The sequence below is a fragment of the Euleptes europaea genome, chromosome 17 (assembly GCF_029931775.1).
Source record: "Euleptes europaea isolate rEulEur1 chromosome 17, rEulEur1.hap1, whole genome shotgun sequence".
Taxonomy (NCBI): domain Eukaryota; kingdom Metazoa; phylum Chordata; class Lepidosauria; order Squamata; family Sphaerodactylidae; genus Euleptes; species Euleptes europaea.
The window spans coordinates 16,768,716-16,783,947 of NC_079328.1; the positions used below are offsets into that span (position 1 = coordinate 16,768,716).

Here is a 15,232-nt window from a genome sequence, read left to right on the forward strand (position 1 = left end):
TGGGGATGTGTGCCCCCTCGAGTCTCTCTCTCCCTGATTTGAGGGGGGGCTTCAGTTGTGTGTCCTCAGGTTTTCCCTCATTCATAAGATCAGTTAGGTCTATTTTGATGCTTGCTCAAAACTGGTTTTCAAATTGTGACTTAAAGAATGCATTTGCCTGGTCCTGAGTCTGATGCAAAAGGGGAAATTCCACCCCCTCCTGCTTCTTATGCATAGCTAGTGTGCCTCTGTCCCTTTCCATGGTTTGCAAACTCCCAGGCGTGACGTGTTGCTTTGCATGGTTGCAAACGTGTTGCTTTGCATGGTTTGCATGGTTCAAACGTGTTGCTTTGCATGGTTTGCAAACTTCTTTGCACCTGCCCCGCCCTTGCTCCCCCCAGCTCAGCTGTTTGTCGGGGCTGGGAGCTTCAGGAGTGGGCGGCAAGCTCTGCTAATTGCAAACCCCCATTGTCAGAGATGCACATTAAGGAGGGGGGAACCCTTTCGGGGCCCATATCTCAGCCCCCCTGACCCAATCTTCACAAAACTTGGGGGTTCTTGCAAGAAGGGTCCCTTCAAGCTACGCTGAAAGTTTGGGACCTCTACCCCCCAAAATGCCCCCCGGAGCCGCGGAAAGGCGCGATTGTGTTTTTAATGGCTTTATTCGGCCGAATTTTTCCCCGAACTCTGGATCTCATGCCAAATTGCACGGACCCGAAGCGGGGGAGTTCGGACTTCGGCATTTCCCGAATAAAAACGGGCCGAATTTTTCTGAATCCGAATTTTACCGAATTTGTTTTTTTCAACAGCCCTAGTTGAGGGTAGCAATCTGTGTACCCAGTACTACTATACAGTTTTTATTGTGGTTTTTGACCAGTTTAAAAAAAGTTGTAACAAGAGTTAACAAAAGTTCCAGATTTAAAACAATGATTAAAAACAATGGAAGGATAAAAGTCTACAGCTTTACATCAGCTTTACTATTGTTTCCCGAGTCTTACATATCCCAAGGCAAAATTTAGCAACTTGTCTGGATACCCAGTGATTTTTATTGGACAATAAGTTTTCCAATTTAATTTCATCAGATTCACCCAAAAGCCATCTAGCACTGGCTGAAGATATTTTAGTCTGGCCTCCTTGTGATGGGGGCACCTCAGAATCATATACTTGGTTGTTTCCACCTCCCCCAACGAGCATGAACATAATCTTTCTGAGTATGGAATCTTTTAAAATCTCCCTACCAACACGGCAGAAGAAAGTGTCGCTCATCTTGGCAGAGTAAATGCTCTTCTACTGTTGTTAGATTCTATTTTAATTAGTTAGGCTGCCGGAGTGGCCATATATTTTATCCTCGGCTGGCATTTAAAATTTGGGACTCTAGAAAGGTCTGCTTGGTGCTCAATGTCTTCAACTCTCTGACGAATAATGTCTTTCCCACGATTGTACCCCCTTTTCAGGAGTGCCTGAGGGGATAAACCAAGGGTAATAATTCTTTTACCAACAGTCCTCAGCCAATTTGCTTGGAATTTATCTTGGAATATCAAAGGGAAGAGCCCCTGGGGGTTCAATATTCCTTTCAACCATAGATGGATGGATATGATGCAGACTCTAGCTTGCATTTTCAGCATTCCGGTTTCCAATCTAATCCAGGCATTTGGGACACATTTAGGAACCTGGAGGGCTGCTCTTAAAAATTTGGATTGCACCCTCTCCAGAGGTGAGAAGCAAGAAGTTGGTGGGCCCGAAAAGGAGCCATATTGGAGTTGAGCCAAGGATTCGGCTTTGTATAACTTCAAGGCTGCCGATACTGAGTGACCGCCTTGTGTTCTCATAAATTTAATAATGCTATTGGCGGATCTATCCCCCTGATCAGCAGCATATCTGTTGTGAATGGTCCTTGAGCCAGACGCCTGGACCATCACTCCCAGGTATTTAAAGCTGTCTACTTGATCAATTTTATGGTGTGCCCAGTACAATGATGTCACTTCTGGGTTGATCCAGAAGTGCCGAGGACATTCTAGCACTCTATCATGCCATGTCAGAATTCCAAATGTGCCCTCAGGATCAAAAAGGTTGGGGAGCCTGGACTAGGACTTCTAGCAGAAAACTCTTGACATTAAACCTGCTTTCATTTTCTAATTTGGATGTGCCCTGTTGTCTTATGTGAAGAGGGTCTTGCATTTATTCCCTTTAAACTTGTATGGGCTGTGAGCAAAGCAGCAACCCAGACCAGTCAAGCAGCAAACATACCTCTGTTTCCAAAAGTCCACTGTAGGCTGGGTTGGCTGTGCTTCTTCTCTTTCTCTCTTGACGTTTGCTCTGGATTTCTGTAACCAACCAAATAAATGTATCTTACTATGATTATGAACATTCAAAAAGAAAACATTCAAAAAGAAAAAAAAAGAGATGCAGCAGAATGAGATGGCAGAAGGGACTGGTAGTGGGCAGTTTTTGTTGTTGTTGTTGTTGTTTTTGCAGTTCCCCTCTGTTACAAGATCTAGGCTAGAACCATTCTCCCCTACATGTTTCTTCATTCACAAGGCATTTTTTACCTGCGAGAGAATTCAAAACCTGATCCTCTCCCTACCTGCAGTTGCAAACAATATAGACCATTCTCCTACCTTAGGGTTACCAGCTCCGGGTTGGGAAATACATGGAGATTTTTGGGGCGGAGCCTGGGGAGGGATTTCAATGCCATAGAGTCCAATTGCCAAAATGGCCATTTTCTCCAGGTGAACTGATCTCTATCAGCTGGAGATCAGTTGTAGTAGCAGGAGATCTCCAGCTAGTACCTGGAGGTTGGCAACCCTATCCTACCTCCATCTGCTTAAGATCTGCATCAGTTCAGAACACTTCTGGAATTCTGTGTTTGTTATTAATAAGGATGGGATTTTTCTGGAATTTACAAGGTGCAACGATGCCAAAAAAAGTTTTTTTGCAAGGCTTTTAAAAGGTTCGACAAATTCACCAAGAATATTGGTTGTTCTCTACAGTTAGATAATGAAATCAAGTTTCAATGTTAAGGGGTCTTCTGAACACCATCAAGGGATAACCGTCACAATCATGCACTGCTATTTATTTATTTCAGCCCAACTCATGGTCCCCAAGGTGTTAGCACCCAGGGTCATCTCTCTCTCTTTTTTTTTTTTGCCCCAGTTCTTCTTGAATAATGCAGAGAACCTAGCTATGTCCACTCTTGAGTGCTACAACTCCTGTCACTGAGGACATCCTGTGATGTTAAGCAATGAGGCTGCTCTGGAAGTGGGTGCCCCATGAACCCAGACTGATCTTGCTGGTATTGCTGGGAAGAGAACGCCAGACTCCAAGTTAATTCTTCCATTCCTAGAGGGGAGGGGTCGTGGCTCAGTGGTAGAGCATCTGCTCGGCATGCAGAAGGTCCCAGGTTCAATCCCCGCCATCTCCAGTTAAAGGGACTAGGCAAATAGGTGATGTGAAAGACCTCTAGCTTAGACCCCGGAGAGCTGCTGCCGGTCTGAGTAGACAATACTGACTTTGAGGGACCAGGGGTCTGATTCAGTATAAGGCAGCTTCATGTGTTCATGTGTAGAGTCGCGACAGCAAGCTACTGTATAAATGTATTTTCTTCTTCTTCCTTTATAAATGGAAGAATTCTCTTATGTGCTATGCTTATTTGGGGTCTGCTCAGCAAATGTCAGATTGAAGAGCTACACTAACACCCAAGCCATGCAATTTCTGCTCAGTTTTGTATCTAGGCTCTTGCAAAACATGCAGTGATTTGCTTTGCTGCTGGCAGAGGGGAAAAGGGGAGAAGAAAGGCCTTGGACACCAAAGCTGTAATTCTAGGCACTTGGAGCAGAAGCCTTACTTTAAAAGCAGAAAAGAAACACAGATTTCCACCTCCGGCTTCCATCCATTTAAGGACAATTTAAATCTCTCCCCACCGGCACCAACACCTTAGGCAGCCCTTGTGTGTCTGGTGAGGGGAAGAGCTTCCCTCTTTGCCTTCTCATTCTCTCCTCAGCATGAGGCACAGCAGCTCAGGCGAAAGAGTGAGATTGCCAAGGTGTCTGAAGGAGAGCAAGCTGTCTGTGGAGATAGAGGAGTAAAATCATCCCCCACCACCACTACAGCCAGCTTGCTTTTTTCCTGGGTGGCTGACTGTGGCACGGGTGGTTTTTACTGTCTTCTCTGGGCCCAGCTTGCTCTCCTCACAAGAGCCTGCTAAGCACTGGGGGGGGGGGGGGGAGAAGAAGAAGAAGAAGAAGAAGAAGAAGAAGAAGAAGAAGAAACAACTTTATTCCGAACTGTGGTGAATTTTAAAGGGCCTCAGGATCAGTATGTAATAAACTGATGGCATACCGCAATCTAAGATCTCTGAAGGAGAGGAGAAATGGTTTTTCAGAGCAATTAGCATCAGGTTTTGCGACAGAGGGGCAAAACGTTTCACTTTCACAGGGATTGAGCCAGCAAGTGGTGCCCGAATTGGAAGCCCATGTCCTATTACACTGTGACTTTCATGCGCTCCCGTGAGAGAAATTTCTACTACCATTACTCAAGGATAGTCTAGCCCAAACAGATGTGGGCTTAGTGCGCTACCTATTAAGGGACAGGGACGTGCATATAACACTGATGTCTAGCAAGATTCCTGGAAAGCTCTCTAGGAGCGCTGCGCCAAGCTCCTCCACAGAGATAAGCACTATTAAATGAGCGACATTGCACTTTAAGAATTACAGATTTTAACTATTTTATTGATATTTAATCATTTATATACTGTATTTTAATGACTGATTGATGTACTTTGGAGATCTATGCCAATAAAGGTTTGAATGAATGAATGGTGCCACTATCAATGCATTATAAGACGAGTCACTACACCAAGAGCCCTGTGGCGCAGAGTGGTAAGCTGCAGTACTGCAGTCCAAGCTCTGCTCACGACCTGAGTTCGATCCCAACAGAAGTCGGTTTCAGGTAGCTGGCTCAAGGTTGGCTCAGCCTTCCATCCTGCCGAGGTGGGTAAAATGAGTACCCAGCTTGCTGGGGGTAAAGGGAAGATGACTGGGGAAGGCACTGGCAAACCACCCCGCAAACAAAGTCTGCCTAGGAAACGTCGGGATGTGACGTCACCCCATGGGTCAAGAATGACCTGGTGCTTGCACAGGGGACCTTTACCCTTACCTTTTTTTACACTACACCAAGAGGTATTTTAGAAGTCATCCATGTCGTATGATGAATAACCTTAAACTAGCAGCACTTTTCTTACTCAAGATGAGCAGCCTCAAACCTACACATCTCCCCGGTACTGAAACCAAGGTGTGGGTGTAGGAAGGCTCACTTGTCTACGTTTTGATGGGGAATTTATTGAAGGTTCCAAGAAGGGTTGCCCAATGATGCACTCCAAACAAATCAGAGCCGTTAAAGCAATCCTTTATTAAAAGCTCGAGCTGAGAAGCTCACCTAGTCTAAGTCACTTAAAGACAAGGAAGTTCTAATGAGCTCATTATGCATACAACTTTTATAGTTTTAATGACATCACAGCATTACTAAGGAAGCACGGCAAAAGAAGAATTATCCCATCCAATTAGACATAAGCAAGTATTGATGCATTCATGCAGCTTAGAAATTGCATCTAGCTTCTTGTAGCTTCAGGGAGGGTAACTCAAAATTAGTCTGTACCATCTTATCAGCGCCCAAGGACGGAGGCCTCGTTTTCTTTGACAATAGTCCTTTTAGAATAGCAAAGCCAGCATAAAAACTTATCAGGGTACAAAGGCCCATTTTCAACCAGAGAAACCTAGCAGACAATAAAGATGGCTCCGCTCATGCCAAGTTAAAATTCACCCACAATTTCAAGGCCCTTCTGCAAGCACAACATATTCCTCTTAGATCATCAATATAAATGAAGTACCACAAGATGGTTACATGAATAACTTCATTAGTCTTTATAGCGCTAACTTTATAACCCAGTCTGAAATCAACAGTGCTGAATGCATGTCACCTGCAAAAACGCACTGATGCTATTTTATTTATTTGTTCGGAAAACGTCTGTGCTGCCTTTCCAGGGAAACTGCCCGAGGCAGCTTACAAAATCATAAAACATCATTAAAACATAAAGCATCACAACAGTTATTAAAACCACCATTCAAAACACAACCGCATATCAAACTGACATAATGGCTGCAATCCTGGGGGGAGGTGTGTGAAGCTCCTTAGGAATAGGGTTGCCAGGTCCCTCTTCGCCAACCTCCGGGTACTAGCTGGAGATCTCCCGCTATTACAACTGATCTTGAGCCAATAGAGATCAGTTCCCCTGGAGAAAATGGCCACGTTGGCAATTGGACTCTATGGTGTTGAAGTCCCTCCCCTCCCCAAACCCCACCCTCATCAGGCTCCACCCCAAAAATCTCCAGGTATTTCCCAACCCAGAGCTGGCAACCCTATGAAAACATGAAGCAACTTAAAATGGGCCTTGCATATTCCGAGGCTAAATTCTAAACTGTTTCCGACCCGTGGTTCTCAAACTGTGGGTTGGGCCCCAAAGTGGGTTGTAACTTTCTCTCGGGCAGGCCCACAAAGAACAGTCAATTCAGAAGCGGCGAGAACTGTGATCCTTGACTATATTATAACCATCACCTCTATCTGGGACGTACGGCACAATGAAGATGAATCAGCACCGAAACCACGGGGCAGAAAGAAAGTATCAAACGGATATTTCTTGAGAGCAGAAATGGCCATGAAGAAATATCTTTTCCATATTCGAAATTAGAACTCGGGTTGAAGAAAATCGGTTGACGAGAATGTGCCAGAAGGTAGAACAACATAGTACCTTGGCAAGAGTTTCCAAACTCTTTGCAGAAATAATGTGAAAACAGCTGTGGAAATGGTGATTGCAGAGGAAAATCAGTGTGAGGGACAGGTACTAAATCTCCATTATAGATACCAATTCCCTCCTGCAAATGCCCCCTCCCCCTATTTCCCTCTCAGCTGGGCTTATTTCCAGTCTCGGAAACCAGCTGGGCGAGGGGAAAAAACACATTAGAAAGTACCAAGGAAGGTATTTGTGGGGGGAAATGCTGGCAGACATATTCAGCATCCCTGTCCTGCCCGCTAATACTCCTGCATTTGCCTAAAGAAAGAAAAACTTGTATTGTCCTTGAAATGAGTAATTTCACCCTTAACTGAGTTTGCAGAATTTATTTTTCACCGTACTTCAATTTATTTTTCACCGGGTAACTCAAAGCACTTGGCTCCGTATCGTTCCCCAAATCTTCCCAACATCAAGTCTTAAAAGGGTTTTGCCTTAATTTCTCCAAAAATAAATTAATAAATCTTAAACAAGCAAGTTGTATGACTGTCCTGTCCTCTGCATTTCCCACCCTTATGTAAGTCTCTTTGCAATTTCTATTCCAGCATACTGTCATTAAGGGATTAGGAGTGCAGGTGCCTATCTTCAAGCTGCTTTTAGATTCTCAGTTATCACGGAAGGGATGAATTTTGTTTAAATGCAGATATAAAATTCAGAGCTTTTTCAGAGAAAAACAGACAAACGAACCCAGAGCAAAGAGCAAAGTTAAGGGAGGGTGAGCCCACACAGCATCTGTTGGCCTGGCTGCTTTCTGAAATTCTATGTTCAGACATGTTGCTCATATGCTAGAAAAATTAAGTGATGCTTTTCATTTAAAAGATGAGAAACATACAGATTCTGTAAAAAAACAACAACCATGAACTACAGAAACATCAGTGATTTTGCTGGCATGTGTTTCGGATAGTATTACCAGCTCTTGGTTGGGAAATATCTGGAGATTTGGGGGGGGGGGATCCTGAGGGGGCAGATTTTGAGGAGGGGGGGATTTCGGTGGGGTAAAATACCATAGAGTTCATCTTCCAAAGTGGCCATATTCTCCTGGTGAACTGACCTCTGTCGCTTGGAGATCAGTTGTAGAAGGGAAATCTCCAGCCACCACTTGGAAATTGGCAAGCCTAGTTTCGGAGCAGAAGTTAAGATTTTCTAGCCTGAGATTATCCAAAATTGGGAGAAAATGCTGCACTAACAGAGGTCAGCTCTGCTCACGACCTGAGTTCAATCCCAATGGAAGTCGGTTGCTCAAGGTTGACTCAGCCTTCCATCCTGCCAAGGTCGGTAAAATGAGTACCCAGTTTGCTGGGGTTAAAGGGAAGATGATTGGGGAAGGCACTGGCAAACCACCCCGTAAACAAAAAGTTTGCCTAGTAAATGTCGGGATGTGACGTCACCCCATGGGTCAGGAATGACCAGGTGCTTGCACAGGGGACCTTTACCTTTTTAACAGAAAACATTGCACAGCTCTTCCTCATGAGCTCAATCAATCCTCAGGAGAGCTAACTTCAGTGGATTTTGAAGGGTGCACCTCTCCTTAGGATTTCACTGCTGCTCTACAAATTACCTTTATAGTGTATGCAGCTGAACTCTCTAAAAACACGACATTTTTGTAGCAATAAAAGCATTCTTACCTTCCAAGTATTCTGTCGTAACCAGGCCTAATGCTACCATGAAGGCAATTTTCTAGAGAAGAAATAATAAAAGAGCTTGCATTAATTCTGTTATTTTTTTATTTTTCCTGTAAGATTATTCCTCCTCCATTTGAATAAAAATCTATCACAAATTCCTCAATAGCCGAACAACTAGTTTCAGCACTATTTGATGACAGATACCATAAACATCTGCGTTCAGAGGATGTCCTCTTGTGTTGGCCAACCCCCCCCCCCCCTGAGTTATATGTAACGCAGATGGATTTCTTTCCAAAGGCTCTTTGTGCCTTCTTGGATTTGGCCACCCTCAACAGCCGGCAGCACAGGGAGGAAAGGAGCAGGCAGGGTTGTTCACTGTGAAAAGAAGCCTCCCCAGGTTCAGTGGGACTCTCTCTTAGGTAACAGTGCAGGATTGTAGCCTCAAAAAGCAACCTCAAAAACTCATCAGACCTAAACTTTCAAGCAATAAATATCTTAAGCAAATGACACAAAACTGAACTTAATCTGTATTTTAATGCTGGCCTTCAGCAGTTTCATGGGATTTCACATCAGACATAAAAATATAGGGTGGGGGGGGCAGATCTACACCTGAGTAATTTGCAAGCAGTTTCCATTAAGCTTAAGAGAGCCAGCGTGGTGTAGTAAAAGAAGAAGGAGAAGGAGAGGAGGAGGAGAGTTGGTTTTTATATGCCGACTTTCTCTACCTTTTTTAAGGAGAATGAAACCAGTTTACGATCGCCTTCCCTTCCTCTCCCCACAACAGACACCTTGTGAGGTAGGTGGGGCTGAGAGAGTTCAGAGAGAACTGTGATCGTCCCAAGGTCACCCAACAGGCTTCATGTGGAGGAGTGGGGAATCAAACCCGGTTCTCCAGAGTAGAGTCCTCCGCTCTTAATCACTACACCACACTGGCTCTAGTGTAGTGATTAAGAGTGGTGGACTCTAATCTGGACATGAAGCCTGCTGGGTGACCTGGGGCCAGTCACAGTTCTCTCAGAACTCTCTCAGCCCCTGCAGAGGCAAGCAATGGCAAACTGCCTCTGAATGTCTCTTGCCTTGAAAATCCTACAGAGTTGCCATAAGTCAGCTGTGACTTGATGGCATTCCATTAAGCTTAACAAGAGCTTTCTCGAAAAGCCAACAAAGAGTCCTGTCCTTAGAAACTACAGTTCATGTTACACACAAAAGCATACTAAAAGAAGTCTAAAGAAAACTATGGGGACAATTCAGGAGTCTGCACGTACTTAAAAACTACCATTATTGTAGTAGCTGGATCCATGGTTTTCATTAGCGGAGTATCGAGCCCCCGAAGAAGATCCTTTTATCAGCATGCTTGGCCTAACCCCTTTCCCACTGGTGCCCAACCAATAACATGGAATGGGGGTAAGGAAACTCGAAGAATAACGATATCATGTTGTAAGGTTTTATTTACTAGACATTTTTTGTGGGGGGAGATGCCTTGCTGCTACTGCTGTTGGTTTTGGGGGAGAATACATATTAAATAAATAAGGAATCTATGTAACTATAAACCTCCCTTGTGTGCATGGTTTAATTTTCAGAAAACACGATTGGACCACTTCCCAGTATTTTCATCACAGGCTCTTCCAACCTACAGAATATCTATTTTTTTGTTATAAAAATACAGATAACAGGAAATATTTCTAGTTTGCCTCTTTTAAACACGCACACACACATGCATACAGACACACATGTACAGCTGACTTAATGTGTTTTCCTGCATTTCCTACATTCCTACATTAGATATCAATAAATGTCTGAAATAATCTTCAGTATATCTTTCTTTGCATAGTTCATTAAGGATTTTTTTTTTTTTGCAAAACCATTTCATGTCGTAATTATATGTTCTAGTTGTCGTTACATGCATTTATACTAATTACACAGTTAGTTCTAATTACACTAATTGTATAAATGCATGTTAATCAACTAAAGCTCACTCAAAAGAACAAAATCAATTAACCCAAACCTCAGTACTCGACAGAAAGGCTCTGAAATAGGCTGGTTTGTTTAGCACAAAATGAAAGCTGCAAGCCCCGGGCCCACACCCAAAATCTCCACAGCAAGAGGTTCACTGAGCAGCCCCCGCCCCTGGTCAAAGCACCAATTCTGTTCTAATAAATAGAAAGCATGACAACTCTTCATGTGCAAATTAGGAGTGTGTATGTATGTGTGCGTATTTACTTATATATATTATTATTATAACAAAAATTGGATGTCTTACAGCCCATTCCTGAGAATTGGGCCAAAACTCTATAGGAGGCGGCGTGACCTCGCCACCAGCGTAAGTACGTGTAATTGCGCGATTACACGTACTTACGCTGGCGGTGAGGCCAGTCCCGCCGGCGGGTGAGTGTTGCGGGATCGCGCCTCGCCCCTCTGCCGGCGCAGCCTCTCTGTGGCGCCAGCAATGGCGGTTAGGCAGCTCCCTATCCCCTTTCAGCCACTTCCGCCAGCGCCAGGAATGGTTTTTAGCATGCGCAGCCTCACTATTCCCTATGGGGCAAAAGGCCCCAGTTAAACAAACAAACAAAAAAAGCCACGAAACAGGGGTTTTTTGTTTAATGGCGTATGGGAATCGGCTTAGGCGCCGCTGCGCCTCTTCCCTGCCGTCCCCGTATGCCTCAGCTCAGGAATGGGCTGTTAAAGTCGCATCTGACTCATGGTGACCCCAGTACAATGGGGTTTTCAAAGGAAGCGATGAGCAGAGGTGGTGTGCCGTTGCCTTCCTCAGAACAGCAGAGGTGGTTAGTCTTAGGAAGAACTTCCTGGCAGAGCACTTCCTCAGCAGAACAGGCTTAGAATCATAGAATCATAGAGTTGGAAGGGACCGCCAGGGTCATCTAGTCCAACCCCCTGCACAATGCAGGAAATTCACAACTACCTCCCCCCCACACCCCTAGCGACCCCTATTCCATGCCCAAAGGATGGCAAAAAAAAAAAAACCTCCAGGATCCCTGGCCAATCTGGCCTGGAGGAAGATTGCTTCCTGACCTTAAAGTGGCAATTGGCATTACCCTGGGCATGTAAGAAAGGGCCACGAGATCCAAACACTGATGCAAACCTTCCTGCCCCCCCCCCCTCATGATTTGCGTAAGGTCATAGAATCAGCATTGCTGACAGATGGCCATCTAGCCTCTGCTTCTTCAGGAGGTGGTGGGTGCTCCTTCTTTGGAGGTTTTTAAGCAGAGGCTAGATGGCCATCTGACAGCAATACTGACAGTTCATTCCTAAGGAGAGGTACTCCAGTCTAAGCCCATTCATTTCAACGGGCTCAGACTGGAGTAACTCTCCTTAGGAATGCACTGTGACTCAGTGAATTTAGGAGATCATGAGAGGGAGGGCAGGAAGGGATACGTTAGTGCTTGGCTCTCATGGCTCTTTCTTACTTGCCCTCGGTAATGTCAATCACTACTTTGGGGTCAGGAAGGAATTTTCTTCCAGGCTAGATTGGCCAGGGATACTGGAGGTTTTTTGCCTTTCTCTGGGCATAGAGCAGGGGGTCACTGGGGGACTGGGGGGAGGAAGGTAGTTGGGAATTTCCTGCGCTGTGCAGGGGGTTGGACTAGATGACCCCTGAGCTCCCTTCCAGCTCTGTGTTTCTATGTCTCCCATTCAACCAAATTCTGAAAAGATCAGACTGAGTTGGGCTATTAGGCTGCTGTACATGCACAAGTATGTGCGAACCCATGTATTTCAAATAATGCTAATAATGTCAACAAGGTAGTTCCTTGTTCTAATTTCACTCACTTCGACTCTGTGGCATACCCTGCTGAGGTACCTCCCCTCTCCAAACTCTGCCTTCCCCAGGCTCCACCCCCCAAATCTCCAGGTATTTCCTGAGGGGAGTTGGCAACCCTAATGATGGTGATGAAGAAGAGCAGGGAGGACGAAGAGGAGGAAGGCGTCGTTTATGATCCACACTTGAGTACACAGTGAGCGGAAGAGCGATCCAGGATGATAAGCAATAGCGAGTGTATTACAGTCATGACAGTAGTTATTTTCCAATGGAAACAACTCAAGGTGAGTCGTTCGTTTTGGATAACAAAATGTGTGATCTTCAGTTTGATGAACGTGCCTTGCATTTTCTGCTGACAAAGACCCAGAAAGAGTGCAAGTCAATTCCGCCTAGGCGCCGTCCCAGAAATGATAATAAATCTTATTCAGCTTGAGTAATGATGCTTGTGAGATTCCGTCACCTCCCACTCTAAAACATTCTTTAGTATCCTATAATATTAGATCCCGCTTTAATGGGTGCATTTACATTTTAAAAAACAAGCATTTCTAAGAAGATTCATAGGCGTACTGCTTAAGAGGAATTCTTAAAGCTTATTGCTCTAGGAATTGTGTCACGGTACAGGTTTATTAGCTGTATAAATTTTGGACTACTTCTGCCGTGAATTTCTTTGCACTAAAATTCAGGTTGAAATAATTCCTTGAATAGAAATGAAAGCAGCATGAATAGCCCAACCAGGGTACACTGCAGTCCAATTTCAAGGCCAAATGCAAGTCACACACAACTACACTGGACACACAACGCATTCTGTAGCTTCAGTCAAAGATGATTATACCAATTACCTGCATTTGTAAAGCGTATACTAAATAAAACGATTTTATAGTAAGCATGGAAAATGCAGTTCATCTTTCTTTTATCTGCAGCTTATGTGGCCTTTTATGCAGGGACGTTACCCCGTGATCACCTCATCAACTGCTTCGGGGCTTCCCTTTGATTATGCAGGTGTTTTGCCACCATCATAGGTGGCCTCTCCCCCCACACCCGCATTTTGTCTGCATTTTCCAGATGCTGTTTTAGCCTGAATCTTGAAAATGTGGGGAAAACCTGGGGTGTGGGGAGAGCAAGGTGACCTCAGACGGTCGCAAAACGCCTGCATAATCAAAGGGAAGCCCTGAAGCAGTTGGTGCAGTGACCGCGGGGAAAAATCCCTGCATAAAAGGCCTGATTGAGACTATTCACAAGTAATATTTAATCCTGACCTTGCTGCCTGCTATGTGTTCATGACTTGAAAACAAGGGCTTATCACTAGAAGAGCCAGTCCCCAAGGAACTGTGGGAAAGAGTGGGGAAACTCATCCTTGCTCTTCCTTCCTCTTTCTTCTCACAGGAATTAGCTGACTGGGCTATTTATGTGCTTTTTAGCCAACTCTCCCTGGAGCTGCACACCTTGAGATGGCAGGAAAGGTAAGTCAAAATGGTCATCAGTATTGCTGTTAGCACATTGGTGCCAACAGTAATGCTTAACTGTGATCAAGGTGGAAGAAAGCGTGGGTTCCTGAGTAGAGGGGGAAAGTCAGGGAGGATCACCAGTTCCAGCTTGGGGGTGGAGTCTGGGGAGGACAGGGACCTCAGTGGGGTACAGTGCCACAGAGTCCACCCTCCAAAGCATCCATTTTCTCCATAGCAACTGATCTCTGTAGTCTGGAGATCAGCTGTAATTCCAGAGGATATCCAGGTCCCACCTGAAGGCTGGCTTCCCTAGAAAGGTGCATGATCCTATGGCCTTAGAGTTGCCAGCTCCGGGTTGGGAAATACCTGGAGATTTTGGGGGCAGAGCCTGAGGAAGGCGGGGTTTGGGGAGGGGAGGGACTTCAATGCCATGGAGTCCAATTGCCAAAGCGGCCATTTTCTCTAGATGAACTGATCTCTATCAGCTGGAGATCAGACGTAATGGCAGGAGATCTCCAACTATTACCTGGAGGTTTGCAACCTTATATGGCTTACTCCCATGCGGCAGCCCTATGCAATCTAAGCCCCCTAATTTTACAGAAGTAACTCTGCGCATGATCGCAGTGCCACAACTAAGAGGGAAAAAAAACAAATCCAGCACTATTTTGAGAATGTGCAAATGAGCAACTTGTATGACCAAGTTTTCCAGAAAGACATGATGGAAAGTACGAAGGCACCAGTAGCTGAACCTCTGCACCAAAAGAACCCTCCATCTACAGTCAAGTATGTAGTGCTTGTAGGAAGAAAGAAAGAGTAATTTGTCAACCTCTGGATTCTCTTCCTTTTTCTTTTTGGTAGCAGGGAGTCCCTGAGCTGACTTTTCAGGAGGCTTCTTTGTCTCCACTTTAATTTCTGTCTGGGCTTGAACTTGAGGTTGAATGATGATGACCTGAAGAACAAAGAGCGAAAGGAAGGAAAGAAAAGAGGTGTTCAAAACGAGGTGAAAAATCTCTTTCAGATGCCGGAGTTCAAATCAGATCTTCAAAATCAAGGGCAGCAAAGCACAAATAGAACCGCACAATGGATATATTATGATCTGGATGCCCTCATGTCAGACTTCTCACAGAGACTGTAAACTGAAGTAGGAATGTCGCGGGTTTCTCAGCAAACTCGTCCAGCAGACAAACCTACTTTGACACTCATGGGCCATTTATGCATGGCTGTTTCCTCGCGGCCACCCCGCCAACTAGTTCAGGGCTTTGCTTAGATGATGTATGCATTTTCTGACCATCAGAGGTCACCTCGCTCTCCCCGCACTTTTCTGTGCGTTTTCTGGATTTGTGTTTAGCCAGCATCCAGAAAACGTGGGGAAATGCAGCTGAGAACATATTACTTGCCCCTTCAATACAGGTCGTTTATGCATAGGAGTTTTACCTGGGGTTCGATGCTCACTCGACCCACACTTTTCTGTTGCGAATCCAAAACCTGCTTTGCACCAGCAGTCACCAAGCTCAAATCAAGAAGCATTTGAGTCCCCACCCCTTGAAATGCTGCTTTGTAATAGTCTGTA

The 15,232-nt window shown here is 44.9% G+C and overlaps 1 protein-coding gene across 1 annotated transcript in view; it reads right to left on the minus strand.

The window, feature by feature from the left end:
- Window positions 1-15,232, minus strand: part of PHF21B (PHD finger protein 21B) — a 192,393-nt gene that overhangs the window by 25,689 nt on the left and 151,472 nt on the right. The window contains exons 5-7 of the mRNA XM_056862512.1: window positions 14,489-14,611; window positions 8,446-8,497; window positions 2,227-2,303 (exon numbers count right to left, since the gene is read on the minus strand). Coding sequence (XP_056718490.1) covers window positions 2,227-2,303; window positions 8,446-8,497; window positions 14,489-14,611 — 252 coding nt within the window. The remainder of the gene's footprint in view (window positions 1-2,226; window positions 2,304-8,445; window positions 8,498-14,488; window positions 14,612-15,232) is intronic.